General features: G+C 32.9%; 1 protein-coding gene across 1 annotated transcript in view; it reads right to left on the reverse strand.

Moving 5' to 3' along the window:
- Positions 1-13,837, reverse strand: part of LOC148302388 (scavenger receptor class B member 1-like) — a 45,537-nt gene that overhangs the window by 11,904 nt on the left and 19,796 nt on the right. The window contains exons 2-4 of the mRNA XM_088271700.1: positions 10,246-11,014; positions 1,911-2,021; positions 1,023-1,167 (exon numbers count right to left, since the gene is read on the reverse strand). Coding sequence (XP_088127826.1) covers positions 1,023-1,167; positions 1,911-2,021; positions 10,246-10,849 — 860 coding nt within the window. The 5' untranslated portion in view covers positions 10,850-11,014. The remainder of the gene's footprint in view (positions 1-1,022; positions 1,168-1,910; positions 2,022-10,245; positions 11,015-13,837) is intronic.

Raw genomic sequence — 13,837 nt, forward strand, 5'->3', positions numbered from 1 at the left:
GTCACCTAGGCCATGCCTTTGAATCATGTTATCTTTCTGTAACAACCATGAACTCTTTGGTCTTCCTATAGATGTCTTTTGAGGAAGATCCATTGCGATTGCCTGGTTCGCAATATGATCAGGTTCTCTGCGTCCTATGTGCCCAAACCATCTTAATTGCCTTTCCTTCTACTTTACTATTGGTGCCTGTTAAACCTAGGCCATGCCTTAGAATCATGTTATCTTGCTGTAACATCCATGAATTCTTTGGTTTTCCTCAAGATATCTTTTGATGAAGATCCATGGCATTCAGCCTTGCATTCATTCCTTATTTTAGCATTCAAACATGTAACATACACGGTTTTGCCGCACTAAGAGTATTTCGACTGCATTCAATCTACTGTTATCCTTTTTTCGCCAACTCTATGCTTCTCTCTCTTCCATATATCGGTAGTGTAAAGGCAAAGGGGTATATTTCTCAAATTTTTCATTTTCTAAGTTTGTTCCACAAAATGTCTTAAATAGTGTATTCTATAATCTAGCAAAAGGATATAGCTGTAGTTGCGATAATTATTTAGTTTTATTAAGATATGTACATATAAAAATACATAAAACAAATGAGTTATTTAATTAATCATCGATCAGGTGTGCCAAATACTTGAAAGTGGTCAGGTTAGGAGTCGTAACAATCGGCGGGTATGTATGAGGAGATGCATGAACGTGGAAGAGGCGAAGATTGTTTGCAAGGACAGAGTGGTGTGGCGCTCTATTCTCTCTGCCTACCCCTGCGAGGAAGCGGCGTGATGGTTAGTTAGTTAGTTTTTTTTAGTTATTTAATTTCACAAGTTTGTTTTTGCTCTCCTGTAAAATTTGGTCTGAGACAGATATACCCCTTTGCCTTTATGCTTCCGATATTAGGGTTAGTTATAGTCTATATTTTTTTAACTAAATTTATTTCGATTCAACCCTGAGAATTGAACCCAGGACTGTTACCAAAACTCTTACAACTCCACTGTGGAGGCAGATAAAACAAGGTAACTTACAGGTAGGTTATAGGTCCATACTCGATCACATCCAATTTAGTATCAGCCCCTGCTAGAAATTTTTCAGAGTTGGTCACATTGAAAAGGGTGATTTTCATGAATACGGCGTCTGGAGGGTTGGCCCACCAATCAAAAGCTGGCAAACCTAAAAAAAACAAATAAAACCATACATTTTTATTTTCATTTTTCTTCTATTTTTTATTATTATTGTTTTATTTATCTAAATGTTTTAAAAGTAATAATAACATAAAAGTGGAATTGTTTAATTGGCTTTATTTTTACTAATGTAACTTTTTTGTGAATGAATGAATGAGTGAATGGCGCACTAAAATCAGTTTTAGCAAATAAAAATCTATCAGTAGAAGCTAAACTGGCAGTACACAATGGAGTTCTGGTTCCAACCCTTATGTATGGAAGCGAAGCATGGAGTTGGCAAAAGAAGGATGAAAGCAGACTGAATGCAGTCGAAATGCGATCGCTCAGACGAATGTGTGGCAAAACGAAGTTTGATAGATGTTCGAATGATGAAATAAGGAAAGAATGTAAGGCTGAGATAAGCATTATTGATAAAATTAAGAAAGGTGTATCAAGATGGTTTGGACATGTGGAGCGTATGAGTGAAGAAAGAACGGTTAAACAAATTTATGAGGCGAATGTAGTTGGAAAAAGAAGCAGAGGACGACCGAGGAAAACTTGGCACAATCAGGTGTGTCAAATACTTGATAGCGGCCGGGTCAGGAGTCGTAATAATCGTCGGGTATGTATGAGGAGATGCATGGCAAAGAATGTTTGCAAAGACCGAGTGGTTTGGCGTTCGATTCTCTCTGCCTACCCCTGAGGGGAAGCGGCGTGATGGTTAGTTAGTTAGTTAGTTAACTTTTTTGTTACCTGGGGTCATCCTAAGGCGTTCTCTCAAGAGGAATTCATAAGGAGTCCATATGACTGTCATTATCCCAACACATAGTGAAAGAATTCCAAGGATTAGCTTCATTGTAGGTCCTGAAAAGAGTTGCAAAAAAATACAATATTAAAACTATTTATTGATTTGGCGTTTAATTTGTAGAACTTCATTTTAATTTATGTATTAATTTTAAAATCAAACACAGACTTTTTGAGTCTACTAAGTTGTATTTTATTAACAAAAACACAAAGAAGATGAATATTGTGACAATGATTTGTTTTAAAATGCCATAACTAGGCGAAACAATTGTCACAATATTAATTTTGTGTGTTTAAAAATGTGTTTTTTTAATAAAATACAACTTAGTAGACTCAAAAATTCTGCGTTTGATTAAAAAATTAATAATAATAATAAAAACCCTTATCCACACCAAATGGTGCATAGGGCACTGCTTCATATAAACGCAGTGTTATCTTGATCGTTTACACATGAAGGAAAGGTGATCAGCCCTCCGCTTCAGGTACCAGTCCAGGGTAATATTAAATAAATATTACAGTGAAAAAATCACTTATATTTATTTGACCCCCCCTGGGAATCGAACCCGGGACCTCCAGAACGGTAGCCGAGCGTGCTGACCATTACACTACGGAGGCGGACAAAATTAATACATTAAACAATATTAAAATGTTCATATTTATTTGAACTTTTTTGTACAATATGTGTGTACATTGGCGGGCTTATTGCTATAAAGCAATATCTTTCAACCAACCAAAAATATTTAATTTAAAACTAAACTGGCAGTGACCAATAGAGTCTTGGTTCCAACCGTAATGTATGGAAGTGTAACATGGAGTTGGCAATCGAAGGATGAGAGTAGACTAAAGTATGTTTTCACTGGCCAACATTTATGTCCTAAAAATGTCAACAGATCTAGCCAAAAATACACAGTGTACTAGAAATTATACCTTTTGCAAATCCAGACCCGCGCAATGACATTCATTTTTAACTTTTCAAAACTTTTTAATTACCTATTTATTCCTATATGATAGACACTTATATATCTAAGTATTATATATTACAGTATATATAAGTAGCTTCTTCTTTTTATTTATAACTCATAAACTAATACATTTTTATATTATTTTTTGACATCTCATCAAAGATGAAGAATAATATGGAAGTCTGGGCATTTACGGGGCTGGTTTAAGTTATCACTTTACACACGTGTAACATACACCAATTCTACCCATTATTGACAACCACACTACTCAAATTCTTGGAAGTTCTATATATATGAACTAATTTAGAAACCTTGTCCATGAATCACTAGAACTTCACTAGAAACATCTATTGGTGAGATGTAAAGAAGCTTTTTATAAAGCAGAAACTCTTATATTAGTATGTGAGATCCGAATCCTGGATTATAATCACACACATGAGAAACGCCAGAAAATACCATGTGAATGTTACACGTGTGTAAAGTGATCACTTAAACCAGCCTATGACGGTCGTAAGCCCCGTAAATGCCCAGACTTCCATATTCTTCTTCATCTTTGATGAGATGTCAAAAAATAATATGAAAATAACTCCTGTAATTGGAGATAATCCAGATTTTGTGAACAAGTATTTGGACACACTCAAAATGTTGTAAATAAATTATCTGGTCAAATTATATGCTTAATAATAAAAATGAAAATGGTATTTTCTGGCGTTTCTCATGTGTGTGATTATAATCCAGGATTCGGATCTCACATACTAATTAATATAAGAGTTTCTGCTTAATAAAAAGCTTCTTTACATCTCACCAATAGATGTCTCTAGTGAAGTTCTAGTGATTCATGAACAAGGTTTCTAAATTAGTTCATATATATAGAACTTCCAAGAATTTGAGTAGTGTGGTTGTCAATAATGGGTAGAATTGGTGAATGTTACACGTGTGTAAAGTGATCACTTAAACCAGCCTATGACGGTCGTAAGCCCCGTAAATGCCCAGACTTCCATATTCTTCTTCATCTTTGATGAGATGTCAAAAAATAATATGAAAATAACTCCTGTAATTGGAGATAATCCAGATTTTGTGAACAAGTATTTGGACACACTCAAAATGTTGTAATACATTTTTGTCACGATGTTGGTTTATTAGCTAATATTTAATATTAAAAATCACAAGACTATCGATAGCATTCTTATTGAAATCTCTAGAGAACTAAGGGAGATATTAAGGCTAAAACTTCGTTCGTATACGTCATCGAACGTTTTATGACGTCATATGGTTTATTTTCCATAATTTATAGAGCTGCAATAGTAGTGGTGTGGATCGTTTGTTTACCACTACTCTACCATTTGTGTTATACAAATATGAGGGGAGGGGGGGTGGACCATAGACATCAACAAATAGAGCCGCCAATAATTTAGGAATGTTTCCAATATTAAAACAGGTCCATCGTTTCTGTGACGTCACTCATTACCAACTTACGAAAACAACGTATTTAAGAAGGCGAATTTTCCACAAGAAAATGATGAATGAAAATATTGACTATATCGGCTGTTATAAACACTTCACGAATCTAATACAATCCTTTATAGGTTAAGTATGTTAAATTAGATATTTTTCTGGAGTGAAAATACCCTATTAGCACCAACCAATGACAGTGTGAATTTTGTTTTTATTTTTTTGAGGTTATCTCTTTCTCTCACTTCAAATCTCTCTTATTCTTTATTTTTAAGATGTTTCACTTCTATCTTTTTGACATTTTCATTATGTGTTATCTTTTGTTTTCTGATCAAATCAAATATGTGTATTTTATAATTAGCACTTTAAATTTATTTAAAATTTTGACCTCTAAAATGTATACCCGCACACAATCCATGCCTCTGTGGGATCTTTTTTTTGTATAAATATAATAGAATATTTTGTACTTGTAATTTTGTACTTACATTGTTAAATACGAAAGAAATTACAAAAAACACCGACTGCACGGCTGTCCAAACTCAAAACACAGTAGGGGACATTTTTTAGTAGTTCTTTTTTTTGCATTTTTGGATTAAGTAGATTCTACTTAGTCCAAAAATGTGTAAAAAAAGTACTACAAAAAATATCCCTTACTGTGTTTTATGTTTGGACAGCCGTGCATTCTGAATGCGAGCTCTCGGTGTGGCAAAACCATGTTTGTAAGATGATCCAATTCTGATATCGCTCACTCCTTTCAAGAACGTCATAAATCAAAAAACTTGATTTTTCAGGAGAACGTTTTTAAAGTTTAAAAATATAATACAATGTATTAAAAATAAATATCAAGCCACTTACTGAACTTTTTACTGTGCAGCAGATCTTTTTAGGTAAAACCTGAGGGTTTTTTCTCCATTTGAAAAATATTAAATATATTTAAAAAAAATATTAAACAATACCTTTTCTTCAAAATGCAAAAACAACACTTTCTGCCCTGTAGCGGGTAAATATTAAGTTAAAAATATGCCGCTTTTGCTGGGATATAGTACATTTTCTAGGCATTCCGAAAACATGCACAACTGAAAATTGACGATTTTTGATTTATGACGTTCTTGAAAGGAGTGAGCGATATAAGGAAAGTGTGCAAGGCTGAGATAAAATTAAGAAAGGTGTTACCTATTAATTTTTATACATAAATGTTATTAATATTAGTATATACCACTCTCCGAGATTTTTATGTCTACCGGTTACGAGACGTACCCGTCTCTTCGTCAGGACAATCACCACCACAGCATGCAAGCAATACCACTCTTCACCACCATAGCACCATTTACACACTTAAAACTACACAAGATGTTTAACACATGCGATGTTTGGTCGACCCGAAGACCAACATGCACTAATGGTTTCAGTACAAACATGCGTTACGAGGCGAGGTTAAACATGCACTAGTTATATACTAATATTATTAAAATTTTTGTAAAAAAAAATAAGTAAAAATTACTAACCAAAAAGTAAATGCACGACATTTTTACAGGAGTTATTTTCATATTATTTTTGACACCTCATCAAAGATGAAGAAGAATATGGAAGTCTGGGCATTTGTGGCAAAGGCAACGTGTTTACGCACCGATCAAGAGCACATATCCGAAGAAAGATGGACAAAAATACAAGCCAATCATCGTTTTATCACGCTAATTAAAGTGCCGGACGGTAAAATTCCGTGTAATGTACAAACGCCCTTTGACTACCAAAATCCGTTATATCACTAACTCCTTTCAAGAACGTCATAAATCAAAAAACTTGATGTTTCAGGAGATCGTTTTTAAAGTTTAAAAATATAATACAATGTATTAATAATAATAATAATAAACCCTTATCCGCACCCCAATGGTGCATAGGGCACTGCTTCATATAAACGCAGTGTTATCTCAATCGTTTACTCATGAAGGAAAGGTGATCAGCCCTCCGCTTCAGGTACCAGTCCAGGGTATTGAAAGCGGTCCCACCGCATGCCCAGATCTGATACAGAAGCATCTAGGCTTCCTGACAGATCTGCTCTTGCTAAGCAATTTTTTTTTAACTAAGTTGCGAAATTTATTGAAAATGTGAAACAACATAAAATTGTATCCCGATTTTACTATGAATTTACATTTAAAAGCTTTCAATATACCTGTCACTGCCAATCTAAATAATACAAGGCTGTAAGTCCATCACCAAATTTTCTAGAAGTTCCCCAGTGTGGGTACTAGTCCAGGGTAATATTGAATAAATATTACAGTGTAAAAATCACTTATATTTATTTGACCCCCCCTGGGAATCGAACCCGGGACCTCCAGAACGGTAGCCAAGCGTGCTGACCACTACGGAGGCGAACAAGATAATATAAGAAGATAAGAAACAATAAATTCAATTCCTATCTAAGAAAAAAACTCAATTTTACGTATCATTATTTCGATTTACTCGCAAATAACTCAAAATGACACTGGGATGTTGAAAATCGTGATTAGTTCAAGGAAAGACGGCGAAAATTACCATAATTCACATTTTTTATTATCATTTTTCATGCACATTTTAATGCTGTGTGAAATAAATTGTACGTTTGATAATTATCATGAAATAATTTGAAAGAAACCTTCGTGCTGTTGTCAGATTTGTATTGTTTTGATTTGAATGGGCGATGCTTTTATTCTCACATAATAAATACGAAGGTGGTTTATACTATTCAGAGGGCATTCATCTTTAAATCTACCGCAGTGCAATGAGGACAATACTGCTATATCTATATTTATTATCGATAATTTCTAATCCACAGTACTTGAGGCGGGATATTCGAAAGCCCGTTACTTAATTTTCTATAAACCTAGGTAACGTAATTCAACTTTTTGCTTAAGGCCGAGATCTCGAACGTTCAAATTAGAATTCATTCTAAATGCATTTGGTAGATGTCTCGTACGCTCAGTTTTTTTTACAATATACATTGGAATCCGACTTTTTAAAGAATATATCGTAGTCGTACAGGAGAAAGTGACCAACTACCAGACGTAAAATGTTCAGGAGGGCCATTTAAGTCACTTTTGCTTGGCAACAAAATAAATATCAATGCAGTTAGTCATTTTTACCAAGACAATATGTTATACTTCCAAGTTAAAAATCCTTTGGGATTTTTTCAGGGTAATATTAAGCTAGTAAGATATCAAATAGTCAATGATCACGTTTTTGTAAAACAATGCACCTGGTCACTTTCTCCTGTATGACTACGATATATATATATATATATATATATATATATATATATATATATATATATATATATATATATATATATATATATATATATATATATATATATATATATATATATATATATATATATATATATATATATATATATATATATATATATATATATATATATATATATATATATATATATATATATATATATATATATATATATATATATATGTATATGTATATATATATATATATATATATATATATATATATATATATGTATATATATATATATACATTACCTATCAATACCTGTCCGCCTCCTTAGTGTAATGGTCAGCACGCTCGGCTACCGTTCTGTGGAGGAATCTGGGTTCGATTCCCATGGGGGGTCAAATAAATATAAGTTATTTTTTCACTCTAATATTTATTCAATATTACCCTGGACTGGTACCTGAAGCGGAGGGCTTATCACCTTTCCTCCGTGTTAACGATCAAGATAACACTGTGTTTATATAATGCAGTGCCTAATGGGTTGGGGATAAGGGTTTGAATTCAATATCTTACATATTGTACAAATATTTTTATCGTTTTTTTCAACTCCTTGCCTTTCCATAACTCTTTTCTATTCAAAATCATGTATTTATTTCGAAGAAAAACTTACTATTTCAATATAAAAACACTGCGATTTATTGGGCCCGATTTTTTTTTGTATTTAAGCAAAATCCCAGCAAAAGCGGCATATTTTTAACTTAATATTTACCCGCTACAGGGCAGAAAGTGTTGTTTTTGCATTTTGAAGAAAAGGTATTGTTTAATTATTTTTTTATAAACTAAATATTTTTCAAATGGAGAAAAAATCTTCAGGTTTTACCTAAAAAGATCTGTTGCAGAGTAAAAAGTTCAATAAGTGGCTTGATATTTATTTTTAATACATTGTATTATATTTTTAAACTTTAAAAACGTTCTCCTGAAAAATCAAGTTTTTTGATTAATGACGTTCTTGAAAAGAGTGAGCGATACAATATATCTGCGTTTTTACACACTCAAAATACTGTTACTAAGAAATATACTTGAATTACCAGTTCATGCATACCTTACGACAAAATTTCGTGGATACTTTATTTACAATTTAATGTATACTAATAAATAATATCATTATTGAGTGTGTCAAGTTTTATGCAATGTACCCACGGTATAATTAAGACATAAAACTAGTTATTTTAAGCAATAAACAGGGTACCTACCTGTATTATTGTTGTAAGTTTAAGAAATTTGATATGCGCTGGGCCAACCTAGCGCATACCAAACTTTTTTTTATAGAATACCCTTAAGACGAAAATTATCAAGAATTCGGCTGTCCAAATTTAAAACACAGTAAGGGACATATTTTTGTAGTAGGTTTTTTTTTGCATTTTTGGACTAAGTAGAGTCTACTTAGTCCATAATGCAAAAAAAACCTACTACAAAAATATGTCCCTTACTGTGTTTTAAATTTGGACAGCCGAATTGTGTCGCCTACTTTAAAAATCCGCTAAATCCACGCAAGTAAATTTTACAAAAAAAAAAACGCAAAATTCTCCGGGTAACATCTATGTTTCAAAGATTTGTCTATATTTAGATATAAACTAATTAACTAACTAACCATCACGCCGCTTCCCCGCAGGGGTAGGCAGAGAGAATAGAGCGCCACACCACTCTGTCTTTGCAAACATTCTTCGCCTCTTCCACGTTCATGCAGAAAAAGAGGAAACAGTAGTTCCCAACTACAATCCAATTAGTAAAAACCCTTATCCGCACCCCAATGGTGCATAGGGCACTGCGTCATATAAACGCAGTGTTATCTTGATCGTTTACACATGAAGGAAAGGTGAACAACCCTCCGCTTCAGGTAAAATTAAATAAAGGGGTAATATCAAATAAAGTTGGTCCAGGGTAATATTGAATAAATATGGCAGTGAAAATATCACTTACATTTATTTAACCCCTGTGGTAATTGAACCCGGGAGCTCCAGAACGGTAGCCGAGCGTGCTGACCATTACACTACGGAGGCAGACAAGATTTTGTTTACATTTTTTTAAATATCTCAACATAGATGAAGAAGAATATGGAGGTCTGGGCATTTACAGAGTTTATGATCATGACAAAAAAGTAATTTCAAATATTTATAGGAAATATTCAAAAAAATACATGAAACATTGCATTGATTATGACTTCCAAAATTTGAGTAGTGTGGTTGTCAATCATGGCTAGAATGGTGAATGTTCTTCTTCTTACCCTTATGGTGCATAAGGCACTGATCGTATTAACGCAGTCTTATTTTGATCGTTACGTACGTGAAGGCAAGGTGATCACTCTTGCGCTCGTGCTGTCACAGTACGGCTGTCCAAATTTAAAACACAGTAAGGGACACTTTTTTGTAGTAGGTTTTTTTTCATTTATGGACTAAGTAGACTCTACTTAGTCCAAAAATGCAAAAAAAAACCTACTACAAAAATATGTCCCTTACTGTGTTTTAAATTTGGACAGCCGAGTAGCCGAACGTGCTGACCACTACACTACGTAGGCGGACAATTACATTCCAATTGGTAAATAATAATAAAAAAATAAAAAATAATAATAAAAAAATACTTACCACAGCACCATCCACAATTAGAACGATTCTTTTCATATGTTGCTGACAAATTGGATACTGAATTCGTCAAAATTTGACCATTGTTGACAACATTTTTGACCACGACAGCTTTCTTGTCTCTCGATACCTTCTCTCCTCCATTCAATGGCATTTCTTCATCTCTTTGATCATTTGTGCTTTCTATATTATGTTTCCCTGTTTCTTCATTGGAGTCTTTTTCAGCAAACTTCTTCGAGGTATTCGTGCTATGAAGGCTGGACGATCTCCTCAAATCGTGAAGTTCTTGATAATGAGCATCATCGAGGCTACAAGTGTCATCTAGTTGGGTGTTCAATAAGCCTACAGCCTCGTCCAACGCGGTAGATGAATGGGTCTTCCCGCACTGGATGAAATGTCTGGAAAAATCAGTTGAATCACTCACACTTGATTCTCTATCTGATCGATTTTTCACGTCACTTTTAGCATTTTTCTCTTCTTCTGTGAACTCTTTCGGTCTGTAACTCACAGTTTCAATATCATTTTTAGCCAAAACATCTTCGATGTCTTCGCTTTTCTGTTTTCCGAATCGTAGCTTAAAACCCTTTTTATTGCTTCCTTCGTTCATTTTAACAAGGTTTTGTGTATTTTCTCACTAAAGATGACTGCAGTTAGAAATATCTTCCGTACTGGCCGAGACCTCTAAAACTAGTGATATATATATTGCACGTTTTAATTGGTGTTATCTTGAAATTCGTTTACAAATACTTGATCCTAAGAGACCTTTTCGTATCTGCAACAAACAGGTTAAAAGTAATCAGAAAACTATGCAAGGTTAATTTCGAATTTCAAACATTCAATAATATCAGCAAATGCATAAACGTCTTTTTGTTTATTTTTTGTTCTAAACAACTGAAAAAAATAGTATCACATAAAATATATCAAATAAAAAAATAACTCACAAATCTGGATTATCTCCAATTACAGGAGTTGTTTTTCATATTATTTTTTGACATCTCATCAAAGATGAAGTAGAATATGGAAGTCAGAAAACCAGCCGGTCGTCAGCCCCGTAAATGCCCAGATCTATATTCTTCTTCATCTTTTATGATATGTCAAAAAAGAATATGTAAAAAATTAAGAATATCTACAATTAAAAGGAGTTATTTTTCATATTATTGTATTTTTTAACATCTTAATATAAATGAAGAATATGGAAGTCTGGGCAGTCATTTACGGGGCTGACGACCGTCATAGGCTGGTTTAAGAGATGACTTTACACACTTGTAACATTCACCAATTCTACCCATGATTAACAACCACACTACTCAAATTTTTGTTCTGAAGTTCAAAAAATAATATGACTAAAATTAACTTATTAACTAACTAACCATCACGCCGCTTGGGGAAGCGGCGTGATGGCCCCCCAGCGGGGGGGGCTGGGGTAGGCAGAGAGAATAGAACGCCACACCACTCTGTCTTTGCAAACATCCTTCGCCTCTTCTACATTCGTGCATCTCATCATACATACCCGACGATTATTACGACTCCTGACCCGGCCGCTTTCAAGTATTTGACACACCTGATTGTGCCAAGTTTTCCTCGGTATTTCTCTCCCCCCAAACACAAATCATATAACTGTGTTTATTTTATGCCATGTATTAGTTTGTGTTATTATTATTTTTTTAAATTGTAACTTTATTATTTGTGTTCCAGTCTTGTTAACCTTAATCCCATGTCCCAAAATGAGAAATAGAAATTACTGATCGGGAATGTTATATATCGCTCACTCCTTTCAAGAACGTCATAAATCAAAAAAACTTGATTTTTCAGGAGAACGTTTTTAAAGTTTAAAAATATAACACAATGTATTAAAAATATATATCAAGCCACTTATTAAAGTTTTTGATGTGCAACAGATTCATTTTAGGTAAAACCTGAATAAAGGTTTTTTCTCCATTTGAAAAATATTTAATACATTTAAAAAAATAATTAAACAATACCTTTTCTTAAAAATGGAAAAATAACACTTTCTGCCCTGTAGCGGGTAAATATTAAGTTAAAAATATGCCTCTTTTGCTGGGATATAGTACATTTTCTGAACATTCCGAAAACATGCACAACTCAAAATTGACGAAATTTGATTTATGACGTTCTTGAAAGGAGTCAGCAATATGTAATATGTTTTAAAAATAAATATATCCAGGGATCTATAAGAACGATGTAGAAGATAATAAAGAAGAGGAAGAACTTCCGTGTACTATAGAAGCGCTGAAATCAACAAATATCTATCATAAAATTGGGCAAGTCTTTGCCAAAACGGTAAATGGAAAAATTATAAGTCAACTTTACGTCATAATTGTCCGGTATACTTATACAAGCATGGGAAATTTCGAAAGGTGTACCGGACCTACTCTAAAGGTACTTTTAGTATTAAATAATATGTATTACATGATCTGTTTAACTGTAAAAGAGACAGGGTCACCAAAACGACCTTTTAAGGTCGTTTTATATAAGCGAACACACTTCCGCTACGTAAAGTTTCAATTTGATACAAATATTATGACAATCTATATATATATATATATATATATATATATATATATATATATATATATATATATATATATATATATATATATATATATATATATATAAATGTCCCATCTGTTTATAAGTACTTGATGCATTGCTTTACTAAGCATGGGGAATGTTTGAAACTTTCAACCTATCTTTATTACATCCTCGCGGAGGTCACTGTATTAAAACAATCAAATGACAATACATGAAAAGTATTTTAACCATAAAAAAACTCCATACTAGACTGTAAGCACGTGGGAATTTGGAACGTAATATTTAATAAACACTGTCCATTGTTTAAAAACAGGATTTTGTTTTGGTATGTATCATGTATGTTTAGTCATAAAATAAACTCTGAAGAGGGCAACAGGTTGTTGCTGAAACTAGTTGGTTGTTAATAACAATGTGAGTGGATCAAAAAACTAAGTCCTTTTATTTCTCAAAATAATATATCACTATTATCCGCAAAGTTAATGATTTCAATATTCAAAATATGAATTATCATTTCCAGGCGACTAAAAGTTGTTTCAACTAATTTAAAAATTCTTTGCCACTGCTTTCTACATCGTTTTATTAAAGCATATTTTTTTAATTTTGATGCAGTTTTGTGACAACCCTGTATGTAATCGTTCCTATGTTTTAGTCAACAAGGCCCTTAATTGCATACGCACTAAGCAATCAGGGTTAAGTCAAAATTTAAATCAACTACTTAAAAACAAAAACTAGTGTTTAAACATGACTTAAGTAATGTATATATTCTTAAATTTTCTCTCTTTTTGTGTCCATATTAGGTTAAAATGGTTAAAAACAATAAAAATGTATTCAAAAAGAACTTCACCGACAAGGCACACAAGGTGGCTTGGTGGGTCTTTTTTAATATACTGTTATTTAAATAAATGTAAACAATTAAAAAATATATAAAAAAAACTCGTGTTCGGCTTACTTTTTGTGTGTTTTTAACCCCTTCCTCTCTATACCCTTTTTGTTTTCAAAATCATATATTTATTTCGAAAAAGAAGAAACTTATTTTATCAAA

This window comes from Brachycentrus maculatus, unplaced genomic scaffold (genome assembly GCF_059751285.1).
Source record: "Brachycentrus maculatus isolate JH-2025_06_01 unplaced genomic scaffold, ASM5975128v1 h1tg000458l, whole genome shotgun sequence".
NCBI classification, from domain to species: Eukaryota; Metazoa; Arthropoda; class Insecta; order Trichoptera; family Brachycentridae; genus Brachycentrus; species Brachycentrus maculatus.